The 14,005-nt window shown below is 41.9% G+C and overlaps 1 protein-coding gene across 4 annotated transcripts in view; it reads left to right on the top strand.

Moving 5' to 3' along the window:
• Positions 1–13,743, top strand: part of RBBP5 (RB binding protein 5, histone lysine methyltransferase complex subunit) — a 35,801-nt gene extending 22,058 nt beyond the window's left edge. For 2 of the 4 annotated variants that reach the window (XM_025362636.1, XM_025362628.1), the window contains 4 exons: positions 2,297–2,366; positions 2,776–3,005; positions 4,597–4,788; positions 11,070–13,743. In XM_025362636.1, the coding sequence (XP_025218421.1) occupies positions 2,297–2,366; positions 2,776–3,005; positions 4,597–4,788; positions 11,070–11,098 (521 nt within the window). In that variant the 3' untranslated portion in view covers positions 11,099–13,743. The remainder of the gene's footprint in view (positions 1–2,296; positions 2,367–2,775; positions 3,006–4,596; positions 4,789–11,069) is intronic. The other 2 variants (XM_025362645.1, XM_025362655.1) reach the window with 2 other exon arrangements.
• Positions 13,744–14,005: the final 262 nt, after the last annotated feature.

Genomic DNA, 14,005 nt, shown 5'->3' on the forward strand with positions numbered 1-14,005 from the left:
TGGCATTACAGACATGAGCCACTGTGCCTGGCCTATGAACCTGGCCCTCTTTTTCCTTTAAGCTTACACAATCTCCACGGTATTTGGAGAGCCCTAATTTATAAGGTGTTAACTAAGGGCTTATTTGGGTATTCCCAGGGCTCAAGCAGCTCTCTTAACATATCATTGTGTATTTCCTGATTAATTGCAGATGACTGAGGACATACATGCAGCACCTAGCAAAGAACTCACCATGCTAAGAGTGCTCAGCTTTTCCCGTGTATTCTGTCACTCTATCGGGAGAACCCGCTCCCGATGTTTAACATGGGTTCTTTTCTATTTCCTAAGTGTCTCGGCTGGGTTGAGAAATAAAGGGAAAGAGCACAAAAGAGAGAAATTTAAAGCTGGGTATCCAGGGGAGACATCACATGTCGGCAGGATCCGTGATGTCCCCCGAGCCATAAAACCAGCAAGTTTTTATTAGCAGTTTTCAAAAGGGGAGGGAGTGCATGAATGGGGTGTGGGTCACAGAGATCACATACTTCACAAGGTAATAAAATATCACAAAGCAAACGGAGGCAGGGCGAGATCACAGGACCACCGGATGAGGTGAAATTGAGGTGAAATTAAAATTGCTAATGAAGTTTCTGGCAGGCATTGTCATTGATAACGTCTTATCAGGAAACAGGGTTTGAGAGCAGATAACCTGTCTGACCACATTTTGTTAGGTGGGAATTTTCCTCGTCCTAATAAGCCTGGGAGCGCTATAGGAGACCGGGGCTTATTTCATCCCTTTGGCTTCGACCATAAAAGATATGGACTGGACGCCTTAAAAGGGGCCGTCTATAGGCCTACCTTCAGGGTGCATTCTCTTTCTCAGGGATGTTCCTTGCTGAGAAAAAGAATTTAGCGATATTTCTCCTATTTGCTCATGAAAGAGGAGAAATATAGCTCTGTTCCGTCCGGCTCACCGGTGGCCAGTTCAAAGTTACCTCTCTTGTTACCTGAACATTGCTGTTACCCTGTTCTTTTTTTAAGATGCCCAGATTTCATATTGTTCAAACACACACACTCTACAAACAATTTGTGCAGTTGATACAATCACAGGGTCCTGAGGCGACATTCATCCTCCTCAGCTTACAAAGAAGATGACGGGATTTAGAGATTAAAGTAAAGACAGGTATAGGAAATCACAAGGATATTCATTGGGGAAGTGATAAGTGTCCATGAAATCTTCACAATTTATGTTCAGAGATTACAGTAAAGACAGGTGTAAGAAATTATAGAAGTATTAATTTGGGGAACTAATAAATGTCCATGAAATCTTCACAATTTATGTTCTTCTGCCTCGGCTTCAGCCAGTCCCTCCGTTCAGGGTCCCTGACTTCCAACAACATCACTCCTTTGTCAGTAAGAGACGGGTCAAGAGCCTGGGCTCTGAAGTCAGACTGCCTTGGGCAAAATACTACTTAACCTGAATTTCCTCATCTGTAAAATAGGGATAATAATAGTACCTGCTTTTTAGGGTTGTGGGGAGTAAGTGAAATAATTTATGTAAAGCACTTAGTATATGCCTAGGCCATAATAAGCACTAAGATGTTAATTTCCATTACGATTATGACTGATTTTATCTCTTCTGAATTTCTAGATAGGAGCTCCTTAAGAATAAAGATTTGACGTTTTATCCCCTGTTATCCCCATGGTGTCTAACACAGGGCTTTATAACATAGTAAGGTTTGTGTGGGTGAATGCTTAGGATGCTCAATTGGCACTGCCAGTGAGTAATTAATGCCACAGATTATTGACTCCTGAGACACTTGATGGTGCCAGGAATCAGGGGATTGGGAATGAGGTTGGTTCTCTAGTTTGAAAGTGCTGGTCCTCACTTTTGTGATATTAGATAACTTGCATGCCTAATGTGTTTTAGGAGGACCTCCAGGGAAGCAGAATGTTCTAGATTCTAGGGTTACCTTCTGTCAAACCTTCCCAGATTTCCACATAAATTGTTCCTCCTTCCCATATCCTGAGCACATTACACATACCATTACTGTATTAAATGGAAACTGTCTATCTGTCTTCCCAGTTAGACTCTGAACCTTTTACTGAAGAGCTGTTCCCAACTGTTTCTGGGTCATTGCACTATTTTCAGTGCCTAGCATAGGGTGGAAATTCAGCACATATTTGTTAAATGATTAAGTGAAGTGAACTGTTTGGTTTTCCTCCTTTCTCTGGAATTTCAGCTTATGAAAACCTTGAAGCTGCAAATAAAAAGCAGTTTTTCACTTCTCAAACATCTCCTGTGTTTCTGTCCTGTCAGGGGCTGATGCTGCGGAAGATGAGGAAGTGGATGTCACCAGTGTGGACCCTATCGCTGCCTTCTGTAGCAGGTGAGCCGGCCCGAAAGGCTGGGCACCTTGGCTGCTGCTGCTCCTGGTCTCTGGGGGAGCACTCCACAGTTCCCCGGGCTATCCCTTCAGTCCCGTCTGCTTATTAGCTAAAAGAGATCACTCGTTTGGTGTACAAGAAATCCAATGTAGCCTTTCTTCTCTACTCCTATTTTCCCTTCACTTCTCCCTGATAGAGAATTTTAAGGAACCACAATAATTTATTTATCCTGTTTATCTTTATCACCAATTTTATCAATTGTCTGATTCTCTTTTATTCATCTTGGCTTTCTTAAAGTTCTAGATCCATACCTGTTGCTTATGCTTAATATAGGTGATAGAGGAAGGGCTCATGGTTTAAGCAACTATCTCCTCTTTTTTCCAATCCCTTGTCTGATCCTGCTCCAAATAGTGATGAAGAGCTGGAAGATTCAAAGGCTCTATTGTATTTACCCATTGCCCCTGAGGTAGAAGACCCAGAAGAAAATCCTTACGGCCCCCCACCGGATGCAGTCCAAACCTCCTTGATGGATGAAGGGGCTAGTTCAGAGAAGAAGAGGCAGTCCTCAGCAGATGGGTCCCAGCCACCTAAGAAGAAGCCCAAAACAACCAATATAGAACTTCAAGGAGTACCAAATGATGGTAAGAGCTGCATCTTCTCCCTCTGGCCTGACAGATGCCGCTCTCTGCTCCCCAGCTCAATCTGGTAATTTCCTGTTTCAGCGATTTTACCTTAGAGGAATTTTCCCATGAGTCTATTTTATAGTGCTTTACAACTTTATAATGATTGCATCTGTGTTCACTTCTCTCTTAAAATGGAGAAATTCTGCCCTTCAGTACTTTGCCTAAAATGCTGCACTTTAATTCTTCTGACAGCCGGCTCAGAGTTTATTATACCATTCTTCTTTCAAATTTTTCCCCATAGAGTGATTTTATTAGATATAAAGTACTAGTTAGACTTGGACAATCATTTCATCCTTCCTGCCACCTTTTATAGTCTGACTTGAGAATCCTTTATTATCATGTCTTGGGATAGGTAGGGGTGGATGGGGGCATGTGTTTACTATTGAGCATCCTCCTTCCTCTTCTTTTTTTTTTTTTTTTTAGAGACAGGGTCTTGCTCTGTTGCCCAGGCTGCAGTGCAGTGGCGTGATCTTGGTTCACTGAAACCTCCGCCTCCCAGGTTCAATCAATTCTTCTGCCTCAGCCTTCCGAGTAGCTGGGACTACAGGCATGCACCACCATGCCTGGCTAATTTTCGTATTTTTAGTAGAGATGGGGTTTTGCCGTTTTGGCCAGGCTGGTCTTGAACTCCGGACCTCAAGTGATCCGCCCGCCTCGGCCTCCCAAAGTGCTGGGATTACAGGTGTGAACCACCGCACCCGGCCCTTCCTCTTCTCTTTTAGCTAACTGCAGATCACATTTTGCAACTACATATTTTCCTGATGTTATTGATTTCTGTGTCTACTCTGTTTCAGACACTCTTTGGTATATATACCATTGCTGACTTTTACATCAACCCTGCAAGTTGTTTTACCTGCTTTTTAAAGGAGAAAATTTAGGCTGAGGTTATGTGTAAGAGGTTCTGTAACTTGCCTAAAGTCTCACAGGAAGTGGTGGAGTCAGGATTCTCATTCTAGTCTCTCTAATTCCAAAGCCCATTCTCTTTCTGCTCTCACACGCCTCTCTGTGTATGTGTGTGTGCGTGTATGTGTGTTCCTTCTTCTGGCTTGGTTTGATAGTATCAGTGCATCTTTCAGCTACTTGTTCAATTTAGAGTTACCGTGACTTGGCATGAACATTTTAGCCAGGGGTGTCCAATCTTTTGACTTCCCTGGGCCACATTGGAAGAATAATTGTCTTGGGCCACATATAAAATATACTAACAGTAATGATAGCTGATGAGATTTTAAAAATTGCAAAAAAACTCATAATGTTTTAAGAAAATTTATGAATTTGTGTTGGGCTACGTTCAAAGCTGTCCTGGGCCGCAGGTAGCCTGTGGGCCACAGGTTGCACATACTTGATATAAGCCATGTGTGCCTTTTGACCAAGCAACTATCTCTCATTTAATGGCCACTGTTTTGTAGTCATACAAATAAGACAGACTTTTCTCTTTATAATTATTAATTGATCCGGGACGCAAAGCAACATTCTTTGCTCAACAAAGTTGTGGTTGGGGTGATGGGACTGGTGTCATGTGGATTCCTTTCCATGCCTGTGTGTCCTACAGAAGTCCATCCACTACTGGGTGTGAAGGGGGATGGCAAATCCAAGAAGAAGCAAGCAGGCCGGCCTAAAGGATCAAAAGGTAAAGAGAAAGATTCTCCATTTAAACCGAAACTCTACAAAGGGGACAGAGGTTTACCTCTGGAAGGATCAGCGAAGGGTAAAGTGCAGGCGGAACTCAGCCAGCCCTTGACAGGTAAGGACACATTGGGAGCACTGTCTGGCTTGCTTCGTGGCCTTGCTTTGTATAGCCCTTGACTATATTTAACTGCAACATTTTTTCCCCCTCCCTTCCTACCTTTTTCCCAGCAGCAGATAATCTCTAATTTTAAGCTGCTGCTAAGGGCAGGCTAAACCAGATTTAATTCAGTGGCTCTTAACCTTGGGTCTGTAAATAGTTTTCAAGAAGTGTACATTCCCCTGATGTTATATGCAAAATATTATGTGAATATTTTTCTGGGGAAGATGTCCATAGCTTTCATCAGATTCCTGTAGGAATTCATGACCCAAAAAAGGGTAAGAACCCCTGGCTTAATTCATTTCTTCATCCCTATTTGCTCTTAGGTTTTTTGTTTGTTTTGTCTCAAATAAAAGAGCCAGACAAGTAGCCAGAAATACAAGCTTGTTTTATATAGTCTTTGACTGGTTCACTGTAGCATCTTTTCTCTCCCTCTTCAGATTGTTCAAATCCCACAGGTAGTGCTTTCTCTCTCTTAGTAGTCCAGAAGCAATAATGAAATTGTTAGTAGTACCATCATGTTAAGGAAGAAGATGGGGTTTGTTTTGGTTTTTAATTTTTTTCCGGTATCTGAAAACAGGAGGAAATGACCAAAAAGACAGAAACTACAGTATCTGTGTAGCATCTTAACACCTAAGCCTTTTGATACATAATATTTGAGTTTTCTCACTTTTATATTACTGAGGGATTTTTATTGGGGGACAGTAAACAATTTCTGTTTCTTACCAAACATTTGTGAGCCTAGGCTAATTGGTCTCTTGTTTAGAAAATGTTAATCAAATTAGAATCCATTTCTGTGTAAACATTGGGCTTTGGAATTTTTTTTTTTTTTTTGCTTTATATAGAAGCACTGCTTTAGTTAATACAGTATTCTCAATTTTTTTGTGGCTAGTTGGTAGACTTAAAGGTGGATTGATAACGTGTCAGTGGTTGTGTTCAGGCTCCCCCGACTTTAAAATTTTAATCTAAATGTGTTCAAATGTGATAAGGACTAGAGTGCAAAACAGAATTCTTTGTTTAATTTATAACTTACATGATTTAATCGTTGTCTGTAAACATGAATTCTCTTACAGAGAAGCTGAAATAGACTGTTATTCATCATTTTGAGTATTCTACCTCAAGTTTACTAGATTTTAGACTTTAGTTTTTGATAGCCCAACACCATACCACTGAGTACCAATATTTTTTTTCCGACAATATTTATGGTGGTGCACTGATGGTTACCACCTCCACATTCAACCCACCTAAGGCTGTGTTTGTGTATATATACATGTAATGCTGTGTGTGTGTATTTTTTTTTTTTTGAGACGGAGTTTCACTCTTGTCCCCAGGCTGAATTGCAGTGGTGCGATCTCAGCTCACTGCAACCTCTGCCTCTGGGTTCAAGTGATTCTCTTGCCTCAGCTTCCTGAGTAGCTGGGATTACAGGTGTGTGCCACCATGCTCGGCTAATTTTGTATTTTTTTTTTAGTAGAGATGGGGTTTCACTATGTTGGTAAGGCTGATCTTGAACTCCTGACCTCACGTGATCCACCCACCTCGGCCTCCCAGAGTATTGCGATTACAGGCGTGAGCCATCACTCCCGGCATGTTTGTATATATTGTAAAGTAGCCTGGAGCAGTCATGTGGGCATTGCCAACAAAGATTGCAGACTGACTAGATGTAAGTAAAAACAGTCCTTCCAAGCCCACTTCTTGCACACACTGATGCCACTACAGAAGAAACGCAATTTAAAGTTTAAATAGATTTCCCTGGCCCGGAGAGCTAAAATGTTTTAAGGGTGATTTAAAATGTGGCCAAACATAATTAATTAAAACACTTTAGCGGGCCGGGTGCGGTGGCTCAAGCCTGTAATCCCAGCACTTTGGGAGGCCGAGACGGGCGGATCACAAGGTCAGGAGATCGAGATCATCCTGGCTAACACGGCGAAACCCCGTCTCTACTAAAAACACAAAAAATTAGCTGGGCGAGGTGGCGGCGCCTGTGGTCCCAGCTACTCGGGAGGCTGAGGCAGGAGAATGGCGGGAACCCGGGAGGCGGAGCTTGCAGTGAGCTGAGATCTGGCCACTGCACTCCAGCCTGGGCGACAGAGCGAGACTCCGTCTCAAAAAAAAAAAAAAAAAAAACAACCACACACTTTAGGACAGTCTTCTAGCTTCTTAAAACCTGTCTATCCCTAATCATGTGCTTTTCAGAAGGAAATGTATGGTAAATAAGGCTCACACCTGTAATTCTAGCAGTTTGGGAGGTTGAGGCGGGAGGATTTCTTGAGCCCATGAGTTCAAGACTAGCCTGGGCAACATGGTGAGACCCCATCTATGTAAAAGGCAACCAAACAAACAAGAAAAAACCTTGAGCTGGGTGCAGTGGCTCATGCCTGTAATGCCAGCACTTTGAGAGGCCAAGACAGGAGGATTGCTTGAGCCCAGGAGTTTGAGACCCGCCTGGGAACAAAATAATAAAAAAATTAGCCAGGCGTGGTGGTGCACACCTGTGGCCCACTTAGTAACATAGGAAGCTGAGGCAGGAGGATCGCTTGAGCCCAGGAGTTTGATATTGCAGTGAGCTGTGATCACGTCGCCGCACTCCAGCCTGGGCAACAGAGGGAGACACTGTCTCAAACAAAAATAAAATCAGCCAGGTGCAATGACTCGTGCCTGTAATCCCAGCACTTTGGGAGGCTGAGGCGGTCAGAATGCTTGAGCCCAGGAATTCCAGACAAGCCTGGGCAACATAGTGAGACCCTGTCTCTACAAAAGAAAAAAATTAAAAAACCCCAAAAACCTCAAAGGGGCATTGAGGTATAGTTCCAAGACTTCCACAGAAGGATTACGTCTGCCTTTATTGACCAGCTGCAGTGTGGTTTGGATCTTTGTGAAGGCTGAAAATTTTGGGGAGAGTGATGAAATTGGATATCACAGATCATTCCATTAAAAGTCTGTTTTAGGGCAACTTATTATGTTTTTATATGGGATTGTTTGGGTGCGGGAAGGGCTTCATCCAGTAACGTAGTCGTCTTGGAGGGCCCTGAGCAGGCTGAGTTAGATTGGTACCTGCTGCTGATTTGCATGTGGCCTATCACGACCACCGAGGGAAACTCTGGCATTTGGAGCTCATATTCTTCCATACCTTGGAGATTTTCAGTAAAAGCCACTATATAGTCATTGTAGATTTCCCACCAGGTATTAAGAAAGGAAATCTGATCCAAAACTTCTGAGGCCAAACCATCTTCAAAAATCACTCCAGTTTGATGGTTGCATGTGTAGATTCAAGGTTTTGGCCCCCTGCCCCATGGACAACTTCTGCATTTGAGCCAAATCATTCGAAGGCAAGATTATAGTCATAGGCTGTGTTACTACCCAAGTTAGATGAATGACAACTGTTTGTTAATATCTGTAGTTGACCAGTTATTGTAGAAACTGTTCCTTAAACTGATTAGCCCTAACAAAGCTACCATAGTCTGTTGTCTGTTTTAACAGGAGAATATGCATTTCAAGGGAAAATTGGCAGACAGACCACTCTAGAGATAATCTGGCCATCTGGAATCTGCGGCTATAGAAAATTCTTTCCTGTCAAATAGCTTGTCAGTGTTGGCTAGCATTAGAGGGCCCACATTCATGCGAACATTTTTCTATGTGAGTGAGGACCCAAAGTGAAGCTTGGTGAGGGTAACCCTGAGCTTGGGACTTTTTGGAAGGACCAGGCTAACATAGTCTGCACTATCTATCAAATGCTTCTTAGTTACTTTAAATACTCTCCAGAGGACAGTCCTGAGACCAGAAACTTGAGATGTGAGCAGAATCACCAGTTTCCTAGTTGTCTGTGATTGCTCAGGGATTGCCCAAGAACTAGGGCTCCTTGGCAGTAAACATCAGTAGTAAAGTGGGACAAAGGTGTGGTCGGTTACATACATGTTCTAAAGGCCTCATGGGATGGTAGACTTGAAGGGGTTGGTGCACACCTGGGTCTGTTGGAGATGGCAAGGGCCAAAGTGAGCAGAGGCGACACTTCTGGGAGTGGACAGGCACCATGCAGATTTCCCTGTCTTGGGCTGCGCGACACCACTGCCCTGGTGCCAGCCCATCACCCCAGGGCTCTGAACCACCTCCAAGTTACTTACTGAATCTGGATTTTTTTTTTTTAATGCTTGGTAGTTTTGTTTTCCTTTTTTCTCTTTTTCTTCTTTTTCTCTCCCCTCTCTCCTTTCCTTCTTTTTCTTCCTTTCCTTGTGAAGACTAATTTATGAATTAGTCTAGAATCATGTAGTCTTTCTCACTCAATGGGATGTTATTAGCTAACCAAGGTAGGGTTTGAAATCTTGATTCAGTGTTCTCTTAGGCCGACCTTGATTGGGCTGCTACTGGAAAGTACCAATAATAGCTGGTCATTTTGAGCTGAATTTTCCTACCTATTACATTCCTGGAGATTTCCTTTATGTTGCAGCTAAATAATATGTTTCCTTGGGGGCAGTTGCTGCGTCAGGTCTTTAAATTGGCTGGAGTCTTCTGTATTGCTATTTCTGTGTATCTTATCTTGCTCATAGTACTGCTTGCTCTGGTTTTGATTTGTTGCCTGATGCCTCAACAAGCTTTTGTTTTGTTTGGTTTTTATTTATTTATTTTGTGTATTCAGAAGAACAAGGATGGTATGGAAACATGAGCTGCCCTCAGCTAACCAGTGTAAGGCAGCTCATTAGTCATCCTGAGTGCCCATTACTAATGCTGTTGATTAGTGATCAAACCACTTTCTCCTATTATGATTTAGGTTTGTTTAAAATGGCAATGTTGTATTCATTTTTAAACGATTGCAACTAAATTGGTCAGGGTACCTGTGGGAATAGTTGTTAAAAATTGCCTTAAAGTGGTTAAGGCATGATATTGAGTCTTGTGGAGTGGATTTTTCTATCTCAGGAGGTTTTTTAAAGATCAATGCGGCCGGGTGCAGTGGCTCACGCTTGTAATCCCAGCACTTTGGGAGGCTGAGGCGGGCGGATCACTTGAGGACAAGAGTTCAAGACCAGCCTGGCCAACATGGTGAAACCCCATCTCTACTAAAAATACAAAACAATTAGCCAGGCATGGTGGTGGGCGCCTATAATCCCAGCTACTCAGGAGGCTGAGGCAGGAGAATCGTTGGAACCCAGGAGGTGGAGGTTGCAGTGAGCCAAGATCACGCCATTGCAATCCAGCCTGGGCAACAAGAGTGAAACTCTGTCTAAAAAAAAAAACAATGCAAGGAATTCATTGTGATTTATGTTGAGAGAGATCTGAAAAACCGGTGCTAAGTAAGCTTTTAATCTGACTGAACTATGAAAAGTTTAAATTTGATTTTTAACAGCATAACATTCAGTAGAAAGTTTGTATCTCATTGTAACTTCAGTATGTTCTCAGGCACATGTGAATATATTTTTATTGCCAGTTTTTATTTGTGCAGGAACTTTAAAAATCAAAGTTATATAAATGGGTACTTTTGTTTCATAATTTGAGCAATTATTTTTTAACCATTTTACCTTCAGGTGCTCTCTGCCATTCCAAATGACACCTGGGAGGATTTTTTTCACCTTCTTGTCTTTTTACACTTCCTAGTTAATATTTCACAGCAGCTCATTTAAGGATGTCTCTCAGAGGTTGAGCAGCTTCTTGGAATAATCAGGGAAGTGTTCATTTCATTTTACTATTCAGGATATTATTTATCAATCGTTGGTGTGTAGCAATGTGGACAGTAGCTCTCATGAACATTTCACTGTATTTGGGATTCTAAGGTGATAAGAATGTCACTTAAGGAACTGTGGTGCTGGGAGAAGGGTTTCCTGTTCACTTGTTAATCATTTAGTAACTAATCAATCTTTAAATATATGAAGGGTTGAAAGGTGTGGTACCCTAAAATTTCTTCTCCTCTACTTACTGCACTTTTTGGAATGTTAAACATTATTTGTTAGCACCTTAGAGCATGGTTAGCAGCTTAGAAAAAATGTAGAACTCTGATCATTTTGCTTTTCCCCCCACCCTTTGGGATAGTACTGAGGAAAGTATTGGGGTGGGGGGTTTTGGATTTGGATTGTTTTGTTCAATAAAGAGTAATTGGGAGTTGGAGTTGGTTATGACTTTTCTTAAAAAGGGGAAATTTCTTGGTCCATGTGTGCTTGTAATGCATCATCCAGCATTCAATATTTCTGTTCTTACAAGTAACTGGTCTAAATTGAAGCTAAAAGAAATCTTTTTGTGTCTGATCTCTTTAGCAGGAGGAGCAATCTCAGAACTGTTATGAAGACCTTTGAAGTTCTTCATTCTTTCCCACTTTGCCATCATGTGGCCTCTGGACACTGTGGTCAGTCATTTGAAAATTGACTTTAATTTAAAACAAAGGCGTGTGCCTCCCACCCAGGAGGTGGGAGGGTGAATTTTATGTTTAAATGAAGAAGTGAATTATGGAAGAAGAGTATACGACCTTCCCTTCCCTTTCAAGCATAAGTCCAAATAGACTCTCAGGAATGAAGATTTGTGAAGACATCAGATAGGAATTTTGACTCATTTAAACTTTGATGCCTAGTTATGTTGCTGGAGAAAAAATACCTGTGTTTTGCTCATCTAACTTTATTGTACCCAGCGTCATTTTGACCTGTCATTTCCTATCTCCCATTTGCCTTCTGTCCTCAATGCATGTCCTCGAGTGACTTCTTATCTGAAATTTTGCTACTGGTATCGTAGGAAAACTTTTGTTGCATACTCTCATTTTAAACTTCTCCTCTCCCCTAATACCTCCTATATTTCCATATTGTGTGCAAAGGATGGGCAGAAAAGAAAGTGCTTGAAAGATTTCAAATTTTCAGAAAGGGAACAATGAAGGCCCTCTCTTCCTCCCATACCACATTTTGCCCAAGAAGCCGGGCTGTAACAATTCAGGGTTTTCCCTTGTTTTCCTCTCATTGCATGTTTCCCTCCAATCTTGGTTCATTGTCATTAATCATGGTTTTTGAAGATAGCTAGTTTTATCCATCTCCAGCAATGAATCATCAATAGTTTATATTGCTTTACCTGTGCTGGCTTCCAGAGATGGAAACAAACCCAGGTGTCTCTCAACAAGCTACTTTTTTACTGGGTTGGGGGAATCTATGCAAGGAGTAAAGTAAAACCATCCGAATCAAAGCAGCAAACCACATAGTTCAAATCAAAGATCAAGGTGAATTTTTTGTATCACTGCCTGTGGAAATCTAGCCTCATCAGTCATTGCGTTTTTCCCTTCCTGTACCTGTGCTCCTTTTTCTTACTGTGTTTTCAGTCACTTCCTTTCTGTGAAAGGTTGCTTAGCTTTTTTTTTTTTTTTTTGACATTTGTTGTTCTTTATATAAAAATAGCAGATTGGATAGATGTGTACATTTGATGTTTGAAATTCTCTGAAAATCCCATTAGGAAACCAGGTGTGAAAAGGGCTCAGTAGCTTCTCTGAATGGCGTTTTTAGCTGACTGGAAGTGCTTAACCTGGATTGTCTTTTTTTATCAGTATTTTAAAAGGAGAATTTAAATACTGTGCTTACTGTGAAATATATCAGTTGGTGAGCCGGGCGCGGTGGGTCACGCCTGTAATCCCAGCACTTTGGGAGGCTGAGGCGGGTGGATCACCTGAGGTCAGGAGTTCGAGACCAGCCTGGCCAGCATGGTGAAAGCCTGTATCTATTAAAAGACAAAAATTAGCTGGGTGTGGTGGCGCATACCTATAATCCCAGCTACACCGGAGGCTGAGTCAGGAGAATCACTTGAACCTGGGAGGCAGAGGTTGCAGTGAGTGGAGATCGCACCAATGCCCTCTAGCCGGGATGACAGAATGAGACTCCATCAAAAAAAAAAAAAAAAAAAAAAAAGAATCTGATATATCAGTTGGTGGATGCTCCTATAGGTAGCCAAACACATTGATTACCTTTTAGATTTTAGGATAGAAATCAAAGTAGAGCACGTCAGTAAGAGCCTCTTTGTCTCACTCCATCATTTGGAACCAGTATATTCAGTAGTCGAAGAAAGAGCTCTCCCTGAGTCAGTTGCAAAATGTCTATATTTTTAGATGCCGCTACTTTTTTCTTACTCGTTTTGAGACTGTCATGAGTTAGACCAGTGGTTGAGATGAGTAGGTGGCTCACTAGACATGTTTTTGTTTTGCAGATGTTATATCCATTCCAGTCCTCTGCACTATACACTGCAGCAGTGTGCAAAGTATGGGACTTAGAGGGTTTCTGCCATATTTCCATGTGTGAAGTAGCTTGGTTTCCTCTGCTTGTGCATCTGGATGTTTGTGCTATGTCCACCTCCTAAACTGGCTACTGAGAAAATCATCTTCAGCCCTGTCAGATTGTCTCTGGCGGTAGCTCCTAATAATTATTTATGTTTTGGAATTTTTTTTTCAACTTTTAATACCTTCTATCCATTTCAATTTGAATTATTTGATTTGTACAATATATGTATATTCTCTTCCTTTTTGTCATCCCTGCCATGCCACCCCCAAAATTTTGTTTTTAAAAATATTCTGGGCTGGGCGTGGTGGCTCACACCTGTAATCCCAGCACTTGGGGAGGCCGAGGCTGTTGGATCATCTGAGGTCAGGTGTTTGAGACCAGCCTGGCCAACATGGTGAAACCCCGTCTCTACTAAAAATAGAAAAATTAGCTGGGCGTGGTGGCGGGCACCTGTAATCCCAGCTACTCGGGAGGCTGAGGCAGGAGAATTGCTTGAATCCAGGAGGCGGAGGTTGCAGTGAGCCGAGATTGCACCACTGCACTCTAGCCTGGGTGACAGAGCAAGACTCCATCTCAAAAAAAAAAAAAAAAAAAATTCTGTAGTTTTGTACAAGATGAGACTTAGCCTTGGGTACTTCTTGCTGAAGCTTTAATGCTTTGTAAATAAAATTGGATGTTTATTAAAGAACAGGTGTAGATGTTTATTTGTAAATACTGCTCACTTCTGGAACTTTCTGGCCACTTTGCTTTAGTACAAAGGAAAATGTGGTTTCCTTTGTTGATACTAGATCTTTCGGTGTGGAAAGATAGATCTGGATGGGGTAGGGAGTGGACAGGTAGCCTAGATTTCTGCCTCTAGATGAGATTATAAATAAATGATGCAAGCAGAAAAGTTGTTGATCAAAAAGATCATCTAGTAATGATCTGTCTTCCAATTACTTAACTCAGTA

Source organism: Theropithecus gelada, chromosome 1 (assembly GCF_003255815.1).
Source record: "Theropithecus gelada isolate Dixy chromosome 1, Tgel_1.0, whole genome shotgun sequence".
Lineage (NCBI taxonomy): Eukaryota > Metazoa > Chordata > Mammalia > Primates > Cercopithecidae > Theropithecus > Theropithecus gelada.